Source organism: Ostrinia nubilalis, chromosome 20, assembly GCF_963855985.1.
Source record: "Ostrinia nubilalis chromosome 20, ilOstNubi1.1, whole genome shotgun sequence".
Lineage (NCBI taxonomy): Eukaryota > Metazoa > Arthropoda > Insecta > Lepidoptera > Crambidae > Ostrinia > Ostrinia nubilalis.
The window spans coordinates 6373923-6395093 of NC_087107.1; the positions used below are offsets into that span (position 1 = coordinate 6373923).

Below are 21171 nucleotides of genomic sequence, written 5' to 3' on the forward strand. Positions count from 1 at the left end.
GTACGCCGGCAGCGTTCGGATCGGATATAATGACGTCATCGGTCCCGCACCGGGCGGTCAGTGAACTTTTTTAGTAATTTGGCCATAACTTCGTCAATTTTTGTCGTAGAACAAAAATTTTTGGACTGTGTATTAAGGATTTCTTAGCCCTATAAATCTGCGTTCACAGCTAAAAATCGAAATGATCCTCATTCAAGCAATGACTTTGTATTTTTTTATAAATGCTTGCCGCGCTCCCGTCTTAAACTGTTTTTGTCACTACATACATATTCTCACGACTCACTCAGTGAGAATTTCCACTGTATTCCATTAATACATCAGACTTTCAGCGCAACCTTTACTTTTGTTTCTCTCTAAAGCTTATAACATCTTTGCTAAACTAAAGTCCTTATAAATCTGTGGTAAAAAAAAGTAATGTATCCAAAGCCGTATATAGTTCCAAAATACTGGACTGTCCTGTCGATGACATTGACAGTGGGGCGCCACCGACAATACCGGATCGCTGGTTCAGTTTTGTGCCATATTGGAAACCATATAGTTGAACGATGGTAGCGCCCCCCTGTCATTGAGTTTGGTGGGACAGTTCAGCGTGGGTCATCTATAGTTCCAAAATACTGAACTGTCCTATGCATGACATTGACAGTGGGGCGCCACCGTCATTACCGGATCGCTGGTTCCGATTTTTGCCATGTTGGAAACCATATAATTGAACGACGGTAGCGCCCCCCTGTCATTGAGTTTGGCGGGACAGTTCAGCGTGGGTCATCTATAAAACTTCTATGAAAAAAAAGCTGTCTGTCATTTGGTCTGTCTGTCACCATGAAGCTAAAGATAAAAATGGAGGGCAGAGTTGGAACAAAAACTTGAGTCAAATACCTACTTATATCTATCTCGCTCTCTGCGGCCCTACCTCTCTTTTTAGTGTGAACTGTAGTATTGCTATCTTCTGATTTAAATCTCCTTGTAAATTCTTCGAAATAGCCAATTCACTAACCAAATCAGAAGTTAAACAAATAAATAATAATTAATATTTGAAACTAAGATTACCTAGTTAAATAAAAAATCACAAAATTGTCGGCCATTTAGGCTTAATGTGTTGGCGAATCAGGGAATTACAATCCCAATTCCTGGGTAATCGGTACCATGTGGCAACATCGGCCCAATCCGGCCCATCATGGCGGTTGTTTACTATTTTGTTTATTAAGCAGTTAATTTCGTTTGAGATTGTTTACAGGAAATAATAGAATAGAATAGAATAGAATAGAATAGAATAATTTTTATTTGAAAGAAAGACATACAAGCAGGAAAAACATACATACACAATGAAGGAGATACACAAATTAATGTACAGATAGCTGCTTGAGCCCCTCTGACAAAAAGGCACCCGCTCAGCATACATCAAGACCGCGCCAAGGCTTGTCTCGAAACTGATTTTCAGCGGGGGCCCTCTGTTGTCAGCAGGGGGGCATAATCATTGTTTTATCACAAGAATTGGTGCAAAATTTTGTAGTGCGTGGTTGCGGTAGTACGTGCTGTCCTGGAAGTGACATAAGATTCCACGCGTAAGTGTTTATTTCGTGATTTCCGACATTGGATCATTGTAAACATTTTTCACATTTTTTACAGTAATTTCTTCCTAAAACGTTTTACCAGTTATTACACTTATCATTTTAATGATACCTATGTCAAGAAATAAAGATTTTACATTGGTTTCATTGAATTTGAGCAATTTTATATTTTTTGTTTATTTAGAAAGAGCGAGTCTGCCCACAGAGAGCGAGATAGTGATACTTAGTTTGTGCTTCAAGTAGGTATTCGGAGTGTGGCCTCCATTTTTATCTGTAGCTTCATGTCTGTCACACAGATATAGTATCTGTGGTCTGTCACTCTGTCACTGTCAAATCCGGCGCGCTGGGCCGGGTGTGTTATTTTTCTCTGATAAAATTTTGTTTGTTGGAGTACGAGCAGGTATTCATCAAAACTATAGCTGTTTCAGAAAAAAAACACTAAATTATGGCAGATTCCACAGTTACCGATGTATCTAAGATGAAGGTAGTAGACTTAAGGAAGGAATTAAAATCCCGAGGTTTGTCGTATGCTGGTGATAAATCGGAACTAGTCGCAAGGCTCCAAGCAGCAATGTCTCAAGATGATCACGGCGACATTAACCTTGATTCAGATGAAATAGATTCGGACGGTGTACTAGAGGATGAAGATGATAAAAGCCAGACTGATATTCTGGATGACTCTGCAGTTGACACCATAAATGAAGAACTTGCATTAGCTGACAACCCACCACCCGTTAAATCGGCTCCCGAAACAAAGCACAGGGTTTTGAAAAGAAAGATAACTTTGTCAGAGACTGATAAAGACAAGTCCGCAGACAAGGATTCAGGGTCAAAGAAAATTGTGCTAAATCGGTCAACATCAACTCAGCCAAAACCAGTTGTAGAAGAACCGACACAAAACAAGCCTCTGGACGACAATAAACCTTCTGAAAGTAACAAAATCCGCATAACAGCTGAAATTGACCCTAAAACAAGATTAGAAATGAGAGCAAAGAGATTTGGCTTGCCAGTCAAAATGAGTGAAGCTGAAAGAAAGGAAGCCAGAAAACAAAGATTTGGTCAAGGGACTGGCACTGCTACTACTGGAGTGTTAAGTACAGGGACCACAGGATCTTTATCAGAGAATATAGACAAACTGAAGAAAAGAGCAGAGAGATTTGGACAGTCTGTATCTAAAATAATGACAGATATAGAGAACAAAGAAAGGCTTGAAAAGCGCAAAGAAAAATTTGGGAAAGTTAAATAGATTTGACTGAGGGATATACCTATGTGAGTTTGAATTAAATAGATTCTAACATTGTTAGTTGTAACTTGACAGTAAGCATACTGTATTAAATAATTGTTCATTACTTGGTTTTCCATTTTTTCATGTCTTCATGTACTTATAAAATGCATTTGAATAAAAAAAAATTTGGAATTTATGAAGATTAATTTTATTAAATAGTCAACCAAAACAAAAAGGTAATTCTTGAAAGTCTTTAATGTCACTTTGTACTCCTTTATCCAGTAATGACTCATCAGGATCTTCATTAAAGTCTTGTGGTATGTTAATTGCATATTCCATACCAAGTTCCTTATGTATTGTCGCCCACCTTATAGCAACATCTTTGTGCAGTGTCTTTCTAAATGCCATGCAATGCATGTGCTTAAATTTTTCATATTTGATTCTCATAAAACCAATACATGCTAAAGTATATCTCCAGCATTTCATAAGTTTGGAATTAGCTCCAACATGTTTTGAATCTGGGGTATTTATAATCAGCAACCCACCAGGTTTCAGAAGACTGTATGCCTTTTGACATGCTAATATTCTTAAATTTGAATCTGGTATGTATTCTAATAAATAGCAAAAGGCTGCAACTTCAAATGAGGATGAACGCATTTGTTTAACCTCACAATTATTAATAATGGTCTCTGCACCAACTAATACATTAAGAAAATCACACTGCAATACACTGTTGTTAGCAGGGCATAAGTCAATAGCAAATACATTTAAATATTCATACACTTTAAAAGGATTGTAACAACTCCCAACATCTAGGAAATGAACAGGATTTGAAAAGTGCTCATCTTCATCTTGAACTAAATTAATTTTTTCTGCTATATTTCTTTCTTTTGCTTTGAATCTCATGTACTGTTTGTTCAAAAAGTAATCTAAACAAAAATCTGCAGTCCACTGAATTCGCGAGGTTGCTCCACTGGTATCACTGGCGCAATTCGTCGTCCAATGAGTAGTTGCTAATTTCTCCATACAATGAGCATACGTCTCTAAAACATCTTTATTTGCACAGTGGTCCAGCCATGCTCTGTCTGAACCATTCTTTGCAGACGCTTTTCTGAGTGTAGAATGAACGTTTTTCAGATAGCTTGCTAGTTCCTTATGCTCTTCACTAGCCATTGTGGACGATAGGACCATGTCCAGTATTTACAATATTATAATTAAGTGAATGAGACTTTTTAATTTGTATAAAACTTCTCCGAATCTGAAAGAAGGACTAAAAAGTTATCGGGTCCGTAAAACAATTTCGATATATTTATATCTCTCTTACTCAAGTCGGTAAGCTGTTATGTCTGAAAGAGATAAACAAAAAGAATCGAAACAACAAGTTTTGCGATTCTATACGTCCACGTTGACATATTTGACAGATAGTAAACACAGATTATACCGACTACCAAAGATCATATATGTCGATAGAGCTATTTCGGGATCAAAAGGCAATCCGACTTTCGAGTAATATGATCCCATGTCATAATGCAAGATTTCGAATCTGAAGGATTCAGTTAAATTCAGTCCTATGCAGAAGTAGTAGGTATTGATGTGGAAAACTTTGATTTGCAGTTCAAATCTGTTCGTTCGTTTCAGCCGAAAGACGTCCACAGCTGGACAAAAGCCTCCCCCAAGGTTTTCCACAAAGACCGAGCGATCCTGCGCCCCTATCCCACATAACCCTACAGACATAATACTAGTGAAAACTTACTTAAAAAAATCCAATCCAATTTGGTTTTTTCCACTTATAGCTATCGGAAGGGATATAATATGGAATATTTTGCTCCATAGATCTCTATCGTTGCACTGGTGGGGTGGGGATAGTTGGATTTTTATTTCCATTTATCGCTACCAGTAGGGATAAGTTTTCCAGGGTTTCTTTAATGATTAGGACCCATTTAGGACCTAATAAAGTTCATAAAAAGACGTAAGTCATGAATACAAATAAATAAATTAGTACGAAATTGCCACTCAGTTGCAAGTTTATTGCAAACTTATCGCGACTGACTGTGCGACGAGCGGCCGCAGTGAGTGTGCGAGCGCGATAAGGATGGGTAGCTTGGGGTTATTGGACGAAATTCTATCTTCTCGGCGACCGGACTTTACATGTAATTAATTTTAACTCCGCTATAGTTTCTATTGAGGCGGAGCGGAGATGTGATGTGTATTTTGTCAATTTTGTAAAGTCTGCTCTTCTAAATATTTTCTATAGTTATTTTTACCGTTTTCTCTTCAATGGTGGTCTCGTCGACATTCCAACTTGGGACAGGAAATGGTTTGGCAGGAAAACATTTTTGCAAATGTTGAACTAAACTACATGTTTGTATAATATATTTTTATTTAAGAATAAAGTGCTTTACATTGTTGTTTTGCAGATTTAGTAAAATAATAATGTTACGGTTAATCTAAAATAACAAAAAGGATGAGCAACAATAAGTGAAACACAGTGATTAAGCCCACTAACCACCCTTATTGTTAATGAAGTCGATTTTTGCAATTTTACAAGTGAAGCTTATCTTACCCTGACCTAGAATCCGATTTACAGCTGTTTACACGTTCAGCCACGTTTATAGGAACAATAAAATAGCCTATTGAATTTACGTTTTTGCGGAAGTATATCCCAAACGTTCGTAGTTTAAAGCCGAACGCAGACAGGAATTTGTATAGTCTGTGTTGCTGTTAAAGAAATGCACAAAAACCAGTAGTGGGCGCTTCACTCCTACCGGCGCTTTAACTTTAGATTACAGCGCATGAGATGCCTGTACTATCGGCCACAGTGTTAACTATCCATTTCCGTTTTTGCTCTCGCTCATCAAATGGTGATTCTTTGCGATAGAACGAGACAACATGACCGGCAATGGGTAAGTAACACTGTTGCCGATATTACCTGCCTAGTGTTACAGTGTGAACAGAAACAGTAGACAGCCTGACCCGCTAGGCATTGAGATCGAGATCTAAGCAGAATGGGAATTGAAAAAGTGAAGTTACACAGAATACTACACAAGAGCAAAAGATAAAAGCACACCTTTCGGAACCAATTTTGCAGCGTGTGCGAAGTGTGCTTTACCTCAAGAGATCGCGGATACTGTTTGTGTGAAATTTTTGTAATCGAGTAAATGTCGCTGCAATCTAGATCCGTGATTTTCAACACCCACCTGCTAAAATCGGATTCGAAAGTAGGGGTGCTGTAAATATCTTTCTTACAATTTTAAACAAAGCAGTTTGATCAGACTCCATAACGCAACCGAGGGCCATGTGTTTTATATTATGATACAAAGTTACACGTAATTTTAGTGAAATTAAATAATGAAATGCATATTTTAATATTATAGAATTTATTTAGGGTACATACAAACTTTTTGTAATGTTGGAGTATAATAATCAAACTAATAAGCACTTCTTAATATAGCTAGTGAATCTGTGGGTGTCGCATTCGTTTGTATTAAAAATTTAGAGAGGAGTCTCCACAATTATTATTAATTTACAATTACAAGGGTAACTATACGCGTATAATTAACTCTCAATTCTATGCAGAACATAACAAAAGAACAAAAACTACGCCTCACTGTACAATCGCCGGAGCGGGCTCTAAGAAGCGGGGGCCGGCGCCCGCGGCGACTCCTCTCGGCGAGGACGCTCCGCGACTATCACACTCTACGATAACGAAGTCACACGGATACTCGGAAAGCCAACAAACAAAGGGAAGCGGCCGCCGCGAGCGTCGGCGGCGGCGGACCGCGGCCGGCGTCGGTATGTACAGAGCGCGGGCGCGGCCTCCGGGATAAATAAAATCAGATAGACTACCGTAATATCTAAGGAGCGAACGTTAAATAGTTTCATCTACCGATGTCTATACAGGCGCGGCGCGGCGGGCGCGGCCCCGACACTACCTGCCCTCGGGCAGCTGCCGCGCCGCCGCCAGCGCGCGCGCCGCCGCCTCCTGCAACACAACGCGCGCTCAGCACACTGCCGGCGGCCACGAGAGCCGGGATATTGGCGGTCAAATTCGATGGGTCGGGGACGTTTCCGGACTCCCCGATATTTTCACTCGACGGGTGCGTTCCGGGAACGGTATCGCCCCTACGACTGATATTGAAATTATAAGAGAAAACCATCTTCCCCAAACCGATATCGGATACATTCATCGGAGGCTTCGATACATTCCGCCTCCGGTCCAGTCAAAATAACCCAAAGGGCGACAACGTCGTTACACGATAAACAGCGCATCGATATGCTGTTAGCTGTCAAAAAGCGACGATCTACTGTGGCGCATCACCGCGCCTGTCAAAGGCTGACGCCCGCGCAGCGACGCGCCGTCGCCTGTTGGCGCATCGGCACGGCGCGCCAGCTGTCAGAGGACGACGGACGCGCGGTCGGCGGCGCACCGGTCGAAGGCGGCCAGCGCGGGGAGCGCGCTAGCTGTCGAGCGCGGGCGGCGCGCGTACCTTGGTGTAGAGATGGGTTATACTAGGTAAATTTGATACTAGGTGCACCTATTCCAAGTATTTATTAATACTCGATTCAAATACCTGTTCCACCTAGTACGTAGTAATTTATCATACTTGACGCGACTAGTGCGGACTAATCCAAGTAATATGACTTTAAAATACAATTTTCTTTGAAAAGATACAACCGTAGTATGAATAATGCAATTTGAAATTGAATAATAATATAATTCCTCCCTTCATACTTCAACAGGCTTTGGACTGTCAACTTAAAAGTTGGCGTATTTAAAAGATATCAATTTCATAAAAATATTTACATACTTTTTTCTTATTTACCTACATGAATATTATGGTTTGACTACGTTTGTGTGCGTTTGCTTCGTCGCGCTCAAATTTGTTTGGTCAGACAGAGACGGAGTGAATCTCTACGTTCGCACATAAGCTTAGCGAGAAATACTAGGTGCGCGTAATACACGACTACGGATTACGCAATAATAACCTCTATTACTTTCAGGGTAGGGTCGGAAATCGTGTAATTTATAAAATACTAGGTGGATCAAGTATTTTTTAAAATGGAATAGGTGCCGCCTAGTACTGTAAAATACCTAGTGTGTGGATCTGTTCTAGTAAATACGTCTCATCTCTACCTTGGTGCGGGGCTGCGGCTTGACGCGCAGCAGCGCGGCGGGCGCGGGCGGCGCGGCGGGCGCGGGCGGCGCGGGCACGGGCGGCGCGCGGGGCGCGGGCGGCGGGGCGCGCGCGAGCGGCGGCGGCCGGCCCAGCGACGCCAGCATCAGGCCCCGCAGCAGCGCCACCCGGGACTCCGTCTCCGCGGCCGCGGGGGTATTCGATGCTCCTGTGGAATTTTTGTGTCGATTATTTTTCCATCACGCGCAGGTAACGCACTACCTGCGTAATATACAAAATAGTGACATTATTTACATTATCATTTTTGACCTCACGTTAACCTTTTTATCTTGTTTGTATGTATTTTTAGATTGTTGTTTTTTATTTATTTATTTTTAGTGCATACTATACTACCTACCTACAAGGTGGTGTGTTTGTGCACTAGGATTTACTCAATGCAGATGAAAGAAAATATACAGAATAACATGCGGTCTTCAACTTTGTCTGTTTCAATTTATCAATAAACTAGTCTTTTTGGGTAAAAAAAAAGAGTCAATTCTGTACCGATTTAAAACTTCCGGAATTTTGTGATACAAATATGATAATGGTAGATATTGTTCATTGGCTATACTACAAATATCGATTACACACTACAGTAAAAAAATCAACAATCTCGTCAACTGACCTAAGAATCCGGACAGCAGGAACTGCGAGTCGCTGGCGTCGGGCTGGGGCGCGGGCGCGGCGGGCTGCGGCTGCGGCTGCGGCGCGTGCGCGGGCGCCGGCCCCGCGCCGCCCGACGCGCCCGCGCGCCGCGGCAGCCGCTCCAGCTGCTGCCGCGTCGCCTGCGGGTACAACTGACTTATGTTGACACACACATCACTCAATTATTGACAAGCGCCCGACCAAAGCTTAAGGCCGGCAATCCACGGACCGCTTGAAGCAGTCAAGGTCGACAGCTTCAAGCTGCGACTGCACAGTGAACTGCAGAGTTCTATGGACGCACATACACGAACCGCTCGAGCGGTTGCAACTGATTCGGGCGGTCGACAGCACGGTGAATTTTCATCGTGCGGTCAAGCAGTCGCCAGCCATACACTGACTGCTCGAGCTGTCGACAGCTCTCGCCCACTTTCTTCATTCCACGGCGCGCGCGCTTGTGATTTGTTGAGCAGTTAATACCAACTGCTCGAGCAGTTATCACTCACTGGAAGCTTCAAGCTGTTGACTCTTGACTGCAAGAGCGGTTCGTGTATGTTGATCACTGACTAATTGCTCGACCTGTCCGTGTATTGCCGGCCTAAATGAAATCTACATTTATGTATGTATTTATATCGCTGATGTCAACTCTAACTATTTCTAATATCCGAAGGCGCGCCCGCGCGCCGCGGCAGCCACTCTAGCTGCTGCCGCGTCGCCCGCGGGTACAACTGACTTATGTTGACACACACATCACTCAATGATAGACCAGCACCCGACCATAGTCTGTTAAAACTACATTAAAATTAAATCTACATTATCAAATCTCAAGTGTCTGACTTAAATCTCATGTTTCACGTATTCAATGATGCGCAAGTCTGCGGATATAACTGACGTTGACATAGACATCACTGGATGTTAGACAAGCACCCGATCTTCATTTATGTCGCAAGTGACTCAAACCTCAAGAATTTGTAACAACTGGACGTCGTGTTTAAAGCAAGGTTTTGCCTACTGAATGTAGTTATTTTACAAAATAACGCATGCAGGACATTAGGCGTTAACGTTTATTTACATTATCATCCAAGTTGCAAAATGTACAGGTCGCAAAATGTCCAGGTCAAAAAAGATAATAATAAGACCTTCTGCATCTAAAGGAAATGTAGCTTTTGCTACTGAAAAGCAACTGAACACGTTTTCTTCAGACCACCAGATAGCTCGCTGGCCGCTGCACATACCGAGGCCTGCTGCCGCTCCAGCTGTAGCTGCATCTGCAGCTGCTGCAGCTGGCTGGGCGTGCCGGTCTGGCCGGCGCCGCGCCGCACGCCCGACAGCTGCGACAGCAGCTCGGCGATCGGGTCCACCACCGCATCCCGCGACGACGGCGACAGCGACGATATGCCGCCGCCCGTGCTGCAACACATTGTCAAATCAAAACATTCATTTCAGGGCACTTGTGCTTCAACCACACCAACGCGGGCAGATCGCCATCGCCGGCGCTATCATAGGCCAATGACAGGTCGTGCGGAGTGCGGACTGTCATGGGTCGCGCGACCTGTCATTGGCCTATGATCGCGCCGGCGCGGCGATGGCGATCTGCACGCGTTGGTGTGTTTAAGCTTTATACATATCCCAAATATAGCTTGCCCTAACACCACTTCGGGACAATATATCGGCTGGAGTTAAGATGTGGCGGAAGACCCTGTCACCTTACGAAACAGCGAATTTCATATTAGCTAACTTCTGAATGTGAATTTACGTGATTATACATGTTACAGAATGGGATTTGGCAATTATTATGTGGAATGAGCTAAGGAAATAAATACATATACAGAAGGGCACATATCTGTGATTGACGTACATACTGTATGACATTGCTATGCAAGTAATCACAAAGTGAAGCTATATAGGAGGACTTTGTTGCAATCAAATTGGTAATAAAGGGCTAATGTTTCGAGTCAGATCCTAGCAAAGCAGATATTTTAGGGCAATGAATGTCATTACTGAATGAGTGTGATATTAATTTACCTTATAATTATTATTCACACACAGGATTAATTCGATTTTCACAGGAATTTGTTGGATTGTACCCTATGAAAAAATAGTAACATGCCTGTCTTGTAATTTTGGCAGAACAGACAGCATCACAGGGTCATGAGCTTGTGCCAAGAGAGTTACTACAGCAGATTGAGTCCAATGAAAATTATAACCAATTTATAGGTAGGTAGGGAGATAAAATAGAATAGACATAAATATTAATAAAATACACTCGCGAGCAAAAGTATGGAATCACTTACATGAAGTTGTTTCCACGCGATCTTGTGTACTAACGAATTTGTTAGTAACAAAATAAGTAACACCATTTTAAAGATTAAACTTTTAACTTTAAATTGATACCAAATTCATTTAAATCACACCGGTATTTAAAAAGATATCCCGGCTGATGTGAAGAAGTAAGAAAAAAGACATGTACCAACTGTTTGATACGTCGCGAGTTGCGGCCTATTTACCCCCTATAAAAGCACGTGTTTTCGGATTTTTGCGTTCACACGTTGATCCATACACATCTAGGCTTCTTTTGACACTTTACCTGGGATTCTACACCTACAGATGCAGCACAAATCGTTGCACTGTTGCAAGAAGGGCTCAGCCAGCGGGCTGTCGCACGTCAGCTCCACATAAGCCAGTCCTGGGTTTCGAAAGTTTTAAGACGCTTTTGGGAGACTGGTGCCTTTATCCCGAGACCAAGTTCTCAACAGCACCGGTGCACATCGCAGAGGGATGACCGTTTTTTCATATCAACCTCTCTATGAAATCGTCATTTGACTGGTATCGACGTCCAGCAAGAGCTCAGAAATGTTCGTAGGATAGCTGTTAACGAGTGGACAGTTCGTCTAAGATATGAGCAATAAAATTTGACTCCAAATAGGCCTGCCACAGGCTGGAAACTGACGGCAGGTCACCGACAAGCACGCTTTCAATTAGCTCGCACTCGGAAGGCGAGTAATGGAGGCGAGTTTTGTTCTCCGATGAATGCAGACTGTTTTTGCAGTGCAGCAGTCGAAGAGGTCGGGTCTATAGACGGCCTGGGGAGCGATTTGTGCAGTGCTGGTTCGCTAAAACATTGGCTTATGGGGGTAGCTTGCTCGACTTCCCATCGAGATGTGTAGGAGCAAATTGAAAGCGTGCTTATCGGTGACCTGCCGTCAGTTTCAAGCCTGTGGCAGGCCTTTTTGGAGTCAAATTCTATTGTTTAGTTCTTAGACGAACTGTCCACTTGCTAACAGCTATCCTACGAACATTTCTGAGCTCTTGCTGGACGTTGATACCAGTCAAATGACGATTTCGTAGAGAAGTTGACATGAAAAAACGGTTTTCCCTCTGCGATGTGCACCGGCAATGTTCAGAACTTGGTCTCGGGATAAAGCCACCGGTATCCCGAAAGCGTCTTAAAACTTTCGAAACCCAGGACTGGCTTATGTGGAGCTGACGTGCGACAGCCCGCTGGCTGAGCCCTTCTTGCAATAGTGCAACGATTTATGCTGCTTCTGAAGGTGTAGAATCTCAGATAAAGTGTCAAAAGAAGCGGAGATGTGTATGGATCAACGTGTGAAAGCAAAAATCCGAAAACACTTGCTTTTATGGGGGGTAAATAGGCCGCAACTCGCGACGTATCAAACAGTTGATACATGCCTTTTTCCTTACTTTTTCACATCAGCCGGGATATCTTTTTAAATACTGGTGTGATTTAAATGAATTTGGTATCAATTTAAAGTTAAAAGTTTAATCTTTAAAATGGTGCTACTTTTTTTGTTACTAACAAATTGGTTAGTACACAAGATCGCGTGGAAACAACTTCATGTAAGTGATTCCATACTTTTGCTCGCAAGTGTATGTACAATAATCAGATTAAGAAATTATTCAAGCTGGGCTGATGTATTTAGATTATGTTAAGCATATGAGTTAATTGTTAGAGTAAATAATAGTATATCTCCAATATTATTCAAAAAATGCCTATTTTGAAATAAGCCCAGAAGTATTTGCTACAATTGATGAATCATGAGCAAAAACTGTATCAGGGTAAGATGTGGTCATGAATGCATATGACTAAGATAACTTTGTCTTTTCCAAAAGAGTTAGTTGTAGTGGCAACATCGGCATGCAGCTTTCAGAATACTAAAAATGCTTATGAAATACTTGAGCTAAACTAAGGTTTGAAACTGTGTTACACGGACGCCTGCGCGGTTTCAAGTAAAAGTGTTCAGTCGCGGGCACTCGCGCTGTGGACTTTAGTATGAAACCGCGCGGGTGTCCGTTAAACGTAGTTTCAAACCTAAAACATGGTAAAATACTTTACCTAAACTGCATATTAGTCCGGCGCGCGCGGCCGACGCCGCGGCCCGACTGCGGCACGCGGCGCACGCCACCGTGTCTGATGCCACTGGGTTCGTCGTGCACAGTGGTTAAGGAAAATACTCAATTACACGGGTGTAAATAAACTTGATAAAAATCACAGATGATAGAGAATGAAAATGTATGACTTCATATTGGCAGTATTGGCACCAAATGACGTATCCTAGATATAAATAGTGATAACTACTGAAAACATAGGTGGTCTATGTTTTAAGAATCACTATGTAATATGACTAAGCTTGATATAGTCCAAGCAAGAGTAAGAGTTACCTTACCCCTCCACTTTTTTGGACTGGGCCTATGTGTGATGTTTGGCCTGAATCACTATAGTGTCTATAGTGGTGGACAAAAATAGACAGCCTCTGTTTTTGTACTTCCACATTAGTTAAAACAAAAAATTCTAATAATTGTAACCTAATATTTTTGACCACCAATATAGTTTGAATGTGGTCTGAGCCCAGTGGAGCTTACTACTTACACACATAAAGCTTATTTCACTTTTTTACACAAAAACCATTTGAAAAGGATATCAGAAATGAGATGAGATCTCTAGGTCCAGTCCTGTGCTCAAGTGTGAGATGACCAGCAAAGTCATCAGTTACAAAATTAGGTTCTCCACCAGGCATTGATGCACACACTGGACAGACCACCTGGAACAATAACAAACATATTTTTATGATTCATGACTCACATCAATGATATGTCATGCAATACTATCATCAACAGTCATACATGTATAATTTAGTACTTAAAATTCAGACAGTATTTTCAGTGAAAAGGGCCATATTCTTTAAAATAAACACTGGTTTATTGTTGGAAAAGTATATTGAGGTCAGATGTTAACCTGACTGATATCAGTAACATTGTATTTTGTAAAATAAGTCTGATACAAAACAGTCAATAACTGGTTAATACTACTTTAAGCCAAATAGTAAATGGTTTTTATGTACTTCACTCACAGCTAACGTGGTATCAGCATGCTCTGCAGTGACGTGTTCCATGAGGGCGGTGTCCGTGAACCCCATGCGGTTGCAGTATGGGCAAGTGTACGCTTGAGGCTGCTCAAGGGCCAATGCTTCACCTCCATAATACAAATCTGAAAAAAGTTAAAAATAGACCCAGTCAGTAACCTTCCACAATAATCTGGAATAATTTCTTAAAAATATATTGCTTACTAACATCTATTTATAGACAAAAAGTGAAACCTTTGTCTGTTCTTATTAGGCAATCACTACGTAGATTCTAATTGGAAATACATCCAAACTAATAAGTAAACAGTAATTTTATGATACTTTCTAATATTGCTACATTTTTGACACAAACATTATGACTAATAACAACAGAATCCAGTTAAGATCTAACTAGGGCAAATCGATTGGGAGCTAAAAAATAATGATTCTCACCAAAATCACTTCTAGAAAGAATACACTGCATAGGATGCTCTGTTGTATGTTGGTTTGTGGTAGCGCCAGACTCATAGCATGCAGCGCACAAGTCGTAGTCGATGCAAATCAAACATTTGTATCGTCGTCCTCTGAAGTTATTTTTCAAACAAGAATCACAGCTGACTCCTGAAAAGATGTCAATACAATGTACAACAACAATTTTTGATAGTGAATAAATAGTTAATCTGAGGGTTTTAAACCTTGTTTGGGACTGAAAAATCATCAAATAACAGGGGCAAAATGTTTTTGCAAAGAATTTCACGGTGACAAAAGCATCGAACAAATTTTGATTATCATTACCCACCTTCATGGCGATTCATTTTCGCCAGAGAATGTCGCCGAAACAAACACTTCTTGGCACCAGGATTACTGCTACTCTATGAGGTATTTATATTACTAATCTAAAATAAGTAGCACAACATATATTACACTAAAATACAAGATTTTTAACAAAAATTTCCAAGCAAACCTAACCCAACCAGGCCATAATGACGTCACATAAATGTATGAAATGTTGCAAGCACTAAAAAATTTGTGTTGATTGACAGATTGCGACACAATGTGTTTTCTACCTAAGTTTAGTGATGAGAATGGTTTGTAAAACCGGTAAGTAACACGTTTTACTAAACGTTCAAATAGTGAGACAAAAAAAAACAAATTTCAATTCAACTGTCAAGACTGTCAAAAGAGTTTTCGGCTTTTCGCGTTTTTTCTTCAGCAAATCTGTAAAATTACTTGAATTCACAGCTCGATAGCGCCGTATTTCTTTCTAAAAACTTAACCATTAAAATAGTAAACGGCTGTATATCCTTTATCATCATACATTTATAGATTGCCAGCTAATCGTCGTTACAGTTCGTATTCCAGTTCTTTCAATACCTACATTTTGCGCGGGAATCGTCGAGTTCTGGTGGAATGAAAGTTGGACTTGAGGACTGTAAAATCGGCTAAAAATGACTGATCAGCTGTGCCATTTGGTCGTAGATGGAAATGAAATATTAGAATTCAAATTAGGTAAGTATTCTTGGTGATTAAAATCATTCTAATAGTTTGCCAAAAAAAGAAATTTTAGTTGCCTTTTTCACATTTATAATATAGGAATTGTAATATTTTCAATATACCTTCATAAATATGATTATTTCAGTAAGGAGCCCAGAAGATATAGAAAATGATGAGGTTAGTTTTGGACCCGAGATGTGCCACCAGGTGTTCGGGGAGAATGAAAACATATTTGGTTACACAGACCTACACATTCGCCTCTACTATAGCGCTGCCAGCTTACAAACATACCTGGGAATTGAATATACGGATAAGGTTAGCTCTTCTTTTTTGTTCTATAATATTGTTTCCAGTTGTAATCCATCATAACAATAGTAGATTAGTTTGCCCAAGATTTACATTTGAAAGTAACTTTTTATAATGTTTTTATTTCAGATTGAACCCAGTAAGTCTGATGGAATGAAGGCAGACGATGTGGAAGGTGCCTTGAAGAAGGTCCTGGCTCCGGGTTATGTTACTAACCTGGATCGCTTTGTGTCCTTGCTGGAGAAAGACAAATCATTTACACCGCACGGTAGACTATTACATGCATTCAGTGTAACTCCACGTAAGTATTGTATAATAATTAATATTTTTTTCAGACCATGATAATTTGTGTGTATTGATACTAATTATAAAAAAATTGTTTAGATGATGGTGGTGAAAAGCGTACATTCGAAGTTTACTATAGTGAGACATCAACACCTGGGTTTCTGGCCTTCCATGAGAGATTGCAAACTTTCTTGCTTTGGTATGTGGACGCAGCGTCTTTCATAGATGTGGATGACGATCAATGGACATTTTTCACTGTGTAAGTTGCTACTGCTGTATTTTTATTTATAGTACCTACCTATTTAAGTATTAAGTGCAGTGAACAGCACACCATTTACTCTTTTGGTTGCAAAGTAGCTCCTAATTCAACTGTGTACAGACTGTGAGCTGCTGCTGCGTCGTCTATTTGAAAACGCTTGTAATCAGCTATTGTGGCAAGGCTCTTAGCTATAGCTAAAGGTTGCATCTTATGAATATAGATGATTTTTCTACAAAAACATTTTCATATTCTGTCATCATATCAATATCAATGGTTTATACTTTAGTATTTTGTAGATGATTTGATTTAAAGAACATACTGTCACAATCGTTTCAGCCAAATGACGTTCACTGCTGGACAAAAGCCTCCCCCAAGGTTTTCCACAATGAACGGTCCTCCGCTGCCCGCATCCAGGCTCTTCCCGCGACCTTCACCAGATCGTCGGTCCACCTAATAGGTCTGCCCACGCTACGTCTTCCAGCCCGTGGTCGCCACTCGAGAACTTTCATGCCCCAACGGCCATCGTCTATCACTATCAGGCGGTTATCACACTGCGCGCGGCGCGATTTTCATATAAAAAATCACGCGCGGACGCGTTGTCAGTGTGAACTTGCATACAATGATTAAATCTGTCGCCCCGCGCTCCGCGGCGGAGCGCGGCGCAGTGTGATAACCGCCTCATCGTCTATGGGCGACGGTAATCACTTACCATCAGGTGATCCGTCTGCTCGTTTGCCTCCTGTCACATAAAAAAAAAAACAATGTTATTTATACATATATGTTACGGACAAAGTGATAAATGTGAAAATTATGAATAATCGCCGGTTATTATGAATAATTACCGCATGATTTGGTAAATGTGATTAATATGAGGTCATTTATGTATTATAGTCGTACGTACACGTAAATAGGCGGCGCCAAGGGCCCAGGGCCACCCCCGCCGCACCTTAATCGCCGATGACCGCCGAAACCGTAATATTATGCAAGAAACATTCCAAACTCATTATGCCAAATTACATTAATATGTGATATCAAAACATTCAAAAGTTTGGTTGTACATAAGCACGTACACAAGATGTTGCTCTCCTTTATGAAATTTGTTAGTACTAAGGTTGAATTATTAAATAATCACTGTTAAATATGATTAATTTATCACTTTTACCGCGACTGTCGGTAATTATTCATAATAACCGGTTATTATTAATAATTTTCAATTTATCACATTAACCGTAACATATACACATGTTGACACCACCAGTCAATTGCCGCACTTATTAAAACTGTCAAAACGAAACTCCCATAGATTTTGTATGGCACTACAAGCAAGTGACGTCACTATTTTGTCAACTCAATTAAACTACTTTTTTCAATTACAATGCGAACAAAAATCGTAATTTACAGGTAATTTAAAATGAACTAAGTTTTTAAGACCAGAATAAGTTTTTAAGGGTCTTTTTAAAACAGTTGTAGTTTCGAATTATTGAGGTATGGTGTCAAACTGTCTGAATAAACCACGGATACTCTCGGCGCACTTAAGGGACTCTTATCTAGGTATAAATAAGACGTCAATATGTAGGTGACAATTTATTGCTTGACGCAGGTTGTCAATGGTTCACAAAGGTTGTCAAAGGTTCATTGTGTCAAAATCCTCCCGGTATATAAAGCCGGGGAAAAAAATCTGGACACCGCGGTACAGCTTTACGCGTCTCAAAGTACAGTGACATCTATTGGCAAATTACACAAACAAGTTTCATGGAAGGTTTATACACTGTCTATTGCAGGTTCGAAAAGTACCAGTCGGCCGAGGGCGCGTGGCGGTACGCGGCGGCGGCGTACGCGACGGTGTACCGCTACTACGCCTACCCGCGCCACCTGCGCCCGCGCGTGTCGCAGGTGCTCACGCTGCCGCCCGCGCGCAAGCTCGGGCTCTGCGCCAACCTGCTGCAGGTACTTATTCAAATTTCTTAGCGATTAGAATCGCTTCCCAAACTAAATCCTACTAATATTATAAATGCGAAAGTTTGGATGTCTGGATGTTTGTTACTTTTTCACGCAAATACTACTGAACGGATTTTGATGAAACTTTACTTACAGTATTTATAACCGAGTATAACTTATAGACTTTAATTTATGACGATCTGTGACAAACGAAATTTCACGCGGGTGAAGCCGCGGGCAAAAGCTAGTTATAAATAAACAACTTGCAAAAATCGAACTGCCTAAGACGGGATCGAACCTACTGCAGGTAGCACATTAGCTAAAATTAACTAGTTATAAAGCCGATGACATAACAAACAAGGCAGGGAAAAATTGGATGCACATAGCCAGCGACAGGGAAAGGTGGAAAAAGATGGAGGAAGCTTTTACCCAAGTGGGGCCACAAACAAGAGATACAGATTAATTGAATGAAACTGTAAAAATGTGGAATATAAAGCTATAATAATAAAAAAAGCCCGGTCTATGAGCACATACAATTTTGTCCAATGACCCCAAGCTACCCATCCTTATTGCTCGCGCGTAATTATGTTGCTGTCGCGCTCACACACTCGCTGCGGCCGACCGTCGCACAGTCGCGTAGTGCTCGCAGACCATAGTTGTTGCATTTCAAGCTTTACATGTGTGGCTTGCTAGTGTTCATTTTAAAAAAAATTGATAGAAATTACACTATCGTTACGTACACGTACACACACAAGTAAAGTTCACTCGCCTTCATGAGTTACAAGAACTATAACTTCTTATCGAAGCAGTGGGCAGGAGATATTTGATTATGCAGTAATCTCAACTCTCATTCTCCCTTTTCTCTTATCACTGGAGATTCTTTCTTGAGTGAGAGAGGGCTTGGGTAGAGACGAAAATATCGGATTTGTTTTATTTAACAAAACAGCTTCGTGTTGTCAGCCATAGCCCTTTATTTCCAATAAGAAATATAGCCCTTTGTTATAGAAAATATTTATGTTCATTCACTCACTTTATTCATGTCTTAGACACAGATATTACCTGTTTGTACTTTATTATAACTTTGTATTTCTTGTTTTCAGGCTATTTATTCTCATTTCGTAATAATACCAGAAGTTGTAGACATAACAGTTGAAGACCCATCACAAGACTTTCAAAGAATAAGAGACTATGTTGATGCCAAAAATTGTGAATCGTTGCCAGCCTTCCAACCTGCTAAGTTAGTTCAAGGGTAAGAAACTACATTAACATTAATCCATGCAGACAAATAATTTGCCAAAATTTTCCAAATCATGGAGATGTTGAAGGAAAATCTCATGTCTTGTTGTATTTTTTATTCCATAGGTTCTCATCAGAAATGGCAAGCCAAGCATGTGCCAAGTTCAAAATTAACAAAAAGCAAGCACGGAGAATTTACGAGATTCTGCGACTAAAGAACACAAATACTTCAGATAAAACTGCTTACCTAAATTACAGGCTTGATGTTAAAAATAGGCTCAATGCTCCTTACCAGGTATGTTGTTCTCTAATTGTGTACATTCCGTTATAATGTTTACTGTTATAATGTACTGAACTGAATGAATTGTCTGTTATTCTGTACTTATCAGGTTATCAGACTAAACACTGACATGATTGTAGTTGTAGTATATAATTTTGTAACCAATGAGGATAGATATGCAGACAATATTATAAGTATGGTGTGCTTTGCCTCTGTGTAATTTAATTATATTTACTATTTATTTACAGAAAAAGAAGTTAGAAATGAAGAAGCTGCAAAAAGTGTTGAAGCCCGAAGAGTTTGCCGCCACTATCAGCTCCACCGGGCTCGCCGAGACGCACGGCCGCCTCGCCTCGCAGTATCTGGCCCTCGAGGACGACTATCGCCGCGTCATCCACCGCATGGAACACGACTAACCCTCAAGGAAATAACCACTCTGCCACGCGGAGATAACGCATACTGTAGCAGAGCAAGCGGCACGTTTACTAACCAGTTCGAACCAATTAAAATTAATTACGACGTTGAGCCTCCTTTTACTGTCTCAAAATTTTTATGCGACAGCTTGACTGTATTTTTACAATTCGATGTTACTGTGAGAAGGGTTTAGGTTAAATTAAGAGTGAGACTGCATCTATTTTAACTTGCTATTCATATCGTAAGTTTAGTTTTACTGTTATTATCAATACAGTCAGTCACAGATAGCCGATTATAATATTTGTATTGTATCTATCATCATCATTGATCTCAGATTAAAGATTTTAAAACAATAGTGTCGAGATTTAAATGCTAATGATTTTTAATTTTTTTCATAGTACTTAAAATGGGAATTGTAACAAATGTATTTAAGTTGTAACAGCCATGCTGATTTTTAAATTGTTTAAAATTTAATTTGGTAGGTTTGCATATTTGTCAATGCATTTATGTTGTACAGTCAGATGCGGAAACTAGGTGTTGAATCTTGATACACTTGCCTGGCATCTAATGCTTGTTTTTTGTAATTTTGTGGTTTAATTTTGTCATATAAATATAAATGATGGAATTTGACGTGATCAGAAAATTCGACTCCAACTAAAATATCATGAAAACAGGAAGAAACTTTTAAAATATAATTTAGTTACTCTTTTATGAATATTATGTAATAATTTTCACGAGTAAATAATAGTAATAGTTGTGATTTGGTACTAAGTGTCTCTAAAATTGTTCTTGTTATGTACTTTCGAATAAAATGTAATTTTGATAATAAAATGTGGTTTTGTAAAATATTTTTTTATTACATTACATTAATCAATGAAATTAGATAACAACTACTTCAAGAAGTACACATTTTAATATTTGCTGTCGGACATGATTTTTTTAAGTTCGCGAAAATGTCAAGAGTGCTGAAGGAGAAACTTCCTGCTTCCT

General features: G+C 40.3%; 4 protein-coding genes and 1 long non-coding RNA gene across 5 annotated transcripts; 2 read left to right on the forward strand and 3 right to left on the reverse strand.

Moving 5' to 3' along the window:
• The first annotated feature begins 1892 nt into the window (after positions 1-1892).
• On the forward strand, positions 1893-2989 carry LOC135081530 (SAP domain-containing ribonucleoprotein). Its single transcript, XM_063976255.1, has one exon. It carries the CDS (start codon positions 2014-2016, stop codon positions 2812-2814), a length of 801 nt encoding a protein of 266 aa, XP_063832325.1. The 5' UTR covers positions 1893-2013; the 3' UTR covers positions 2815-2989.
• Positions 2979-4120, reverse strand: LOC135081529 (S-adenosylmethionine sensor upstream of mTORC1). The gene has a single exon (XM_063976253.1). It carries the CDS (start codon positions 3982-3984, stop codon positions 3013-3015), a length of 972 nt encoding a protein of 323 aa, XP_063832323.1. The 5' UTR covers positions 3985-4120; the 3' UTR covers positions 2979-3012.
• A 1035-nt stretch (positions 4121-5155) lies between these two features.
• On the reverse strand, positions 5156-8051 carry LOC135081531 (uncharacterized). Its single transcript, XR_010259213.1, has 2 exons — positions 7928-8051; positions 5156-7280 (listed from the first exon to the last, which is right to left on the reverse strand). It is a non-coding gene; the product is annotated as an uncharacterized LOC135081531 (long non-coding RNA).
• A 1664-nt stretch (positions 8052-9715) lies between these two features.
• On the reverse strand, positions 9716-14971 carry LOC135081532 (E3 ubiquitin-protein ligase Kcmf1). Its single transcript, XM_063976256.1, has 6 exons — positions 14769-14971; positions 14423-14590; positions 13979-14115; positions 13550-13669; positions 12964-13058; positions 9716-10019 (listed from the first exon to the last, which is right to left on the reverse strand). The coding sequence occupies exons 1-6, from the start codon at positions 14782-14784 to the stop codon at positions 9779-9781; spliced, it is 777 nt and encodes a 258-aa protein (XP_063832326.1). The 5' UTR covers positions 14785-14971; the 3' UTR covers positions 9716-9778.
• Positions 14972-15140: 169 nt separating this feature from the next.
• LOC135081533 (histone acetyltransferase type B catalytic subunit) lies at positions 15141-21027 on the forward strand. The gene is made up of 8 exons (XM_063976257.1): positions 15141-15478; positions 15609-15778; positions 15899-16070; positions 16154-16313; positions 18095-18260; positions 19352-19500; positions 19614-19782; positions 20016-21027. Exons 1-8 carry the CDS (start codon positions 15418-15420, stop codon positions 20181-20183), a joined length of 1215 nt encoding a protein of 404 aa, XP_063832327.1. The 5' UTR covers positions 15141-15417; the 3' UTR covers positions 20184-21027.
• The last annotated feature ends 144 nt before the right edge of the window (positions 21028-21171 follow it).

What these genes read in the sequence shown, in the direction of transcription:
- LOC135081529 (XM_063976253.1), bottom strand. Translation starts at nt 3,984, where the DNA reads ATGGTCCTATCGTCCACAATGGCTAGTGAAGAGCATAAGGAACTAGCA.
- LOC135081533 (XM_063976257.1), top strand. Translation starts at nt 15,418, where the DNA reads ATGACTGATCAGCTGTGCCATTTGGTCGTAGATGGAAATGAAATATTA. An exon ending in GAATTGAATATACGGATAAG is followed by an intron (nt 15,779 to 15,898) that starts GTTAGCTCTTCT and finishes TTTTTATTTCAG; the next exon opens with ATTGAACCCAGTAAGTCTGA. An exon ending in CAATGGACATTTTTCACTGT is followed by an intron (nt 16,314 to 18,094) that starts GTAAGTTGCTAC and finishes TGTCTATTGCAG; the next exon opens with GTTCGAAAAGTACCAGTCGG.
- LOC135081530 (XM_063976255.1), top strand. Translation starts at nt 2,014, where the DNA reads ATGGCAGATTCCACAGTTACCGATGTATCTAAGATGAAGGTAGTAGAC.
- LOC135081532 (XM_063976256.1), bottom strand. An exon ending in TCTTTCTAGAAGTGATTTTG is followed by an intron (nt 14,116 to 14,422) that starts GTGAGAATCATT and finishes AACTTTTTTCAG; the next exon opens with ATTTGTATTATGGAGGTGAA. An exon ending in CGGACTAATATGCAGTTTAG is followed by an intron (nt 10,020 to 12,963) that starts GTAAAGTATTTT and finishes AATGTGTTGCAG; the next exon opens with CACGGGCGGCGGCATATCGT.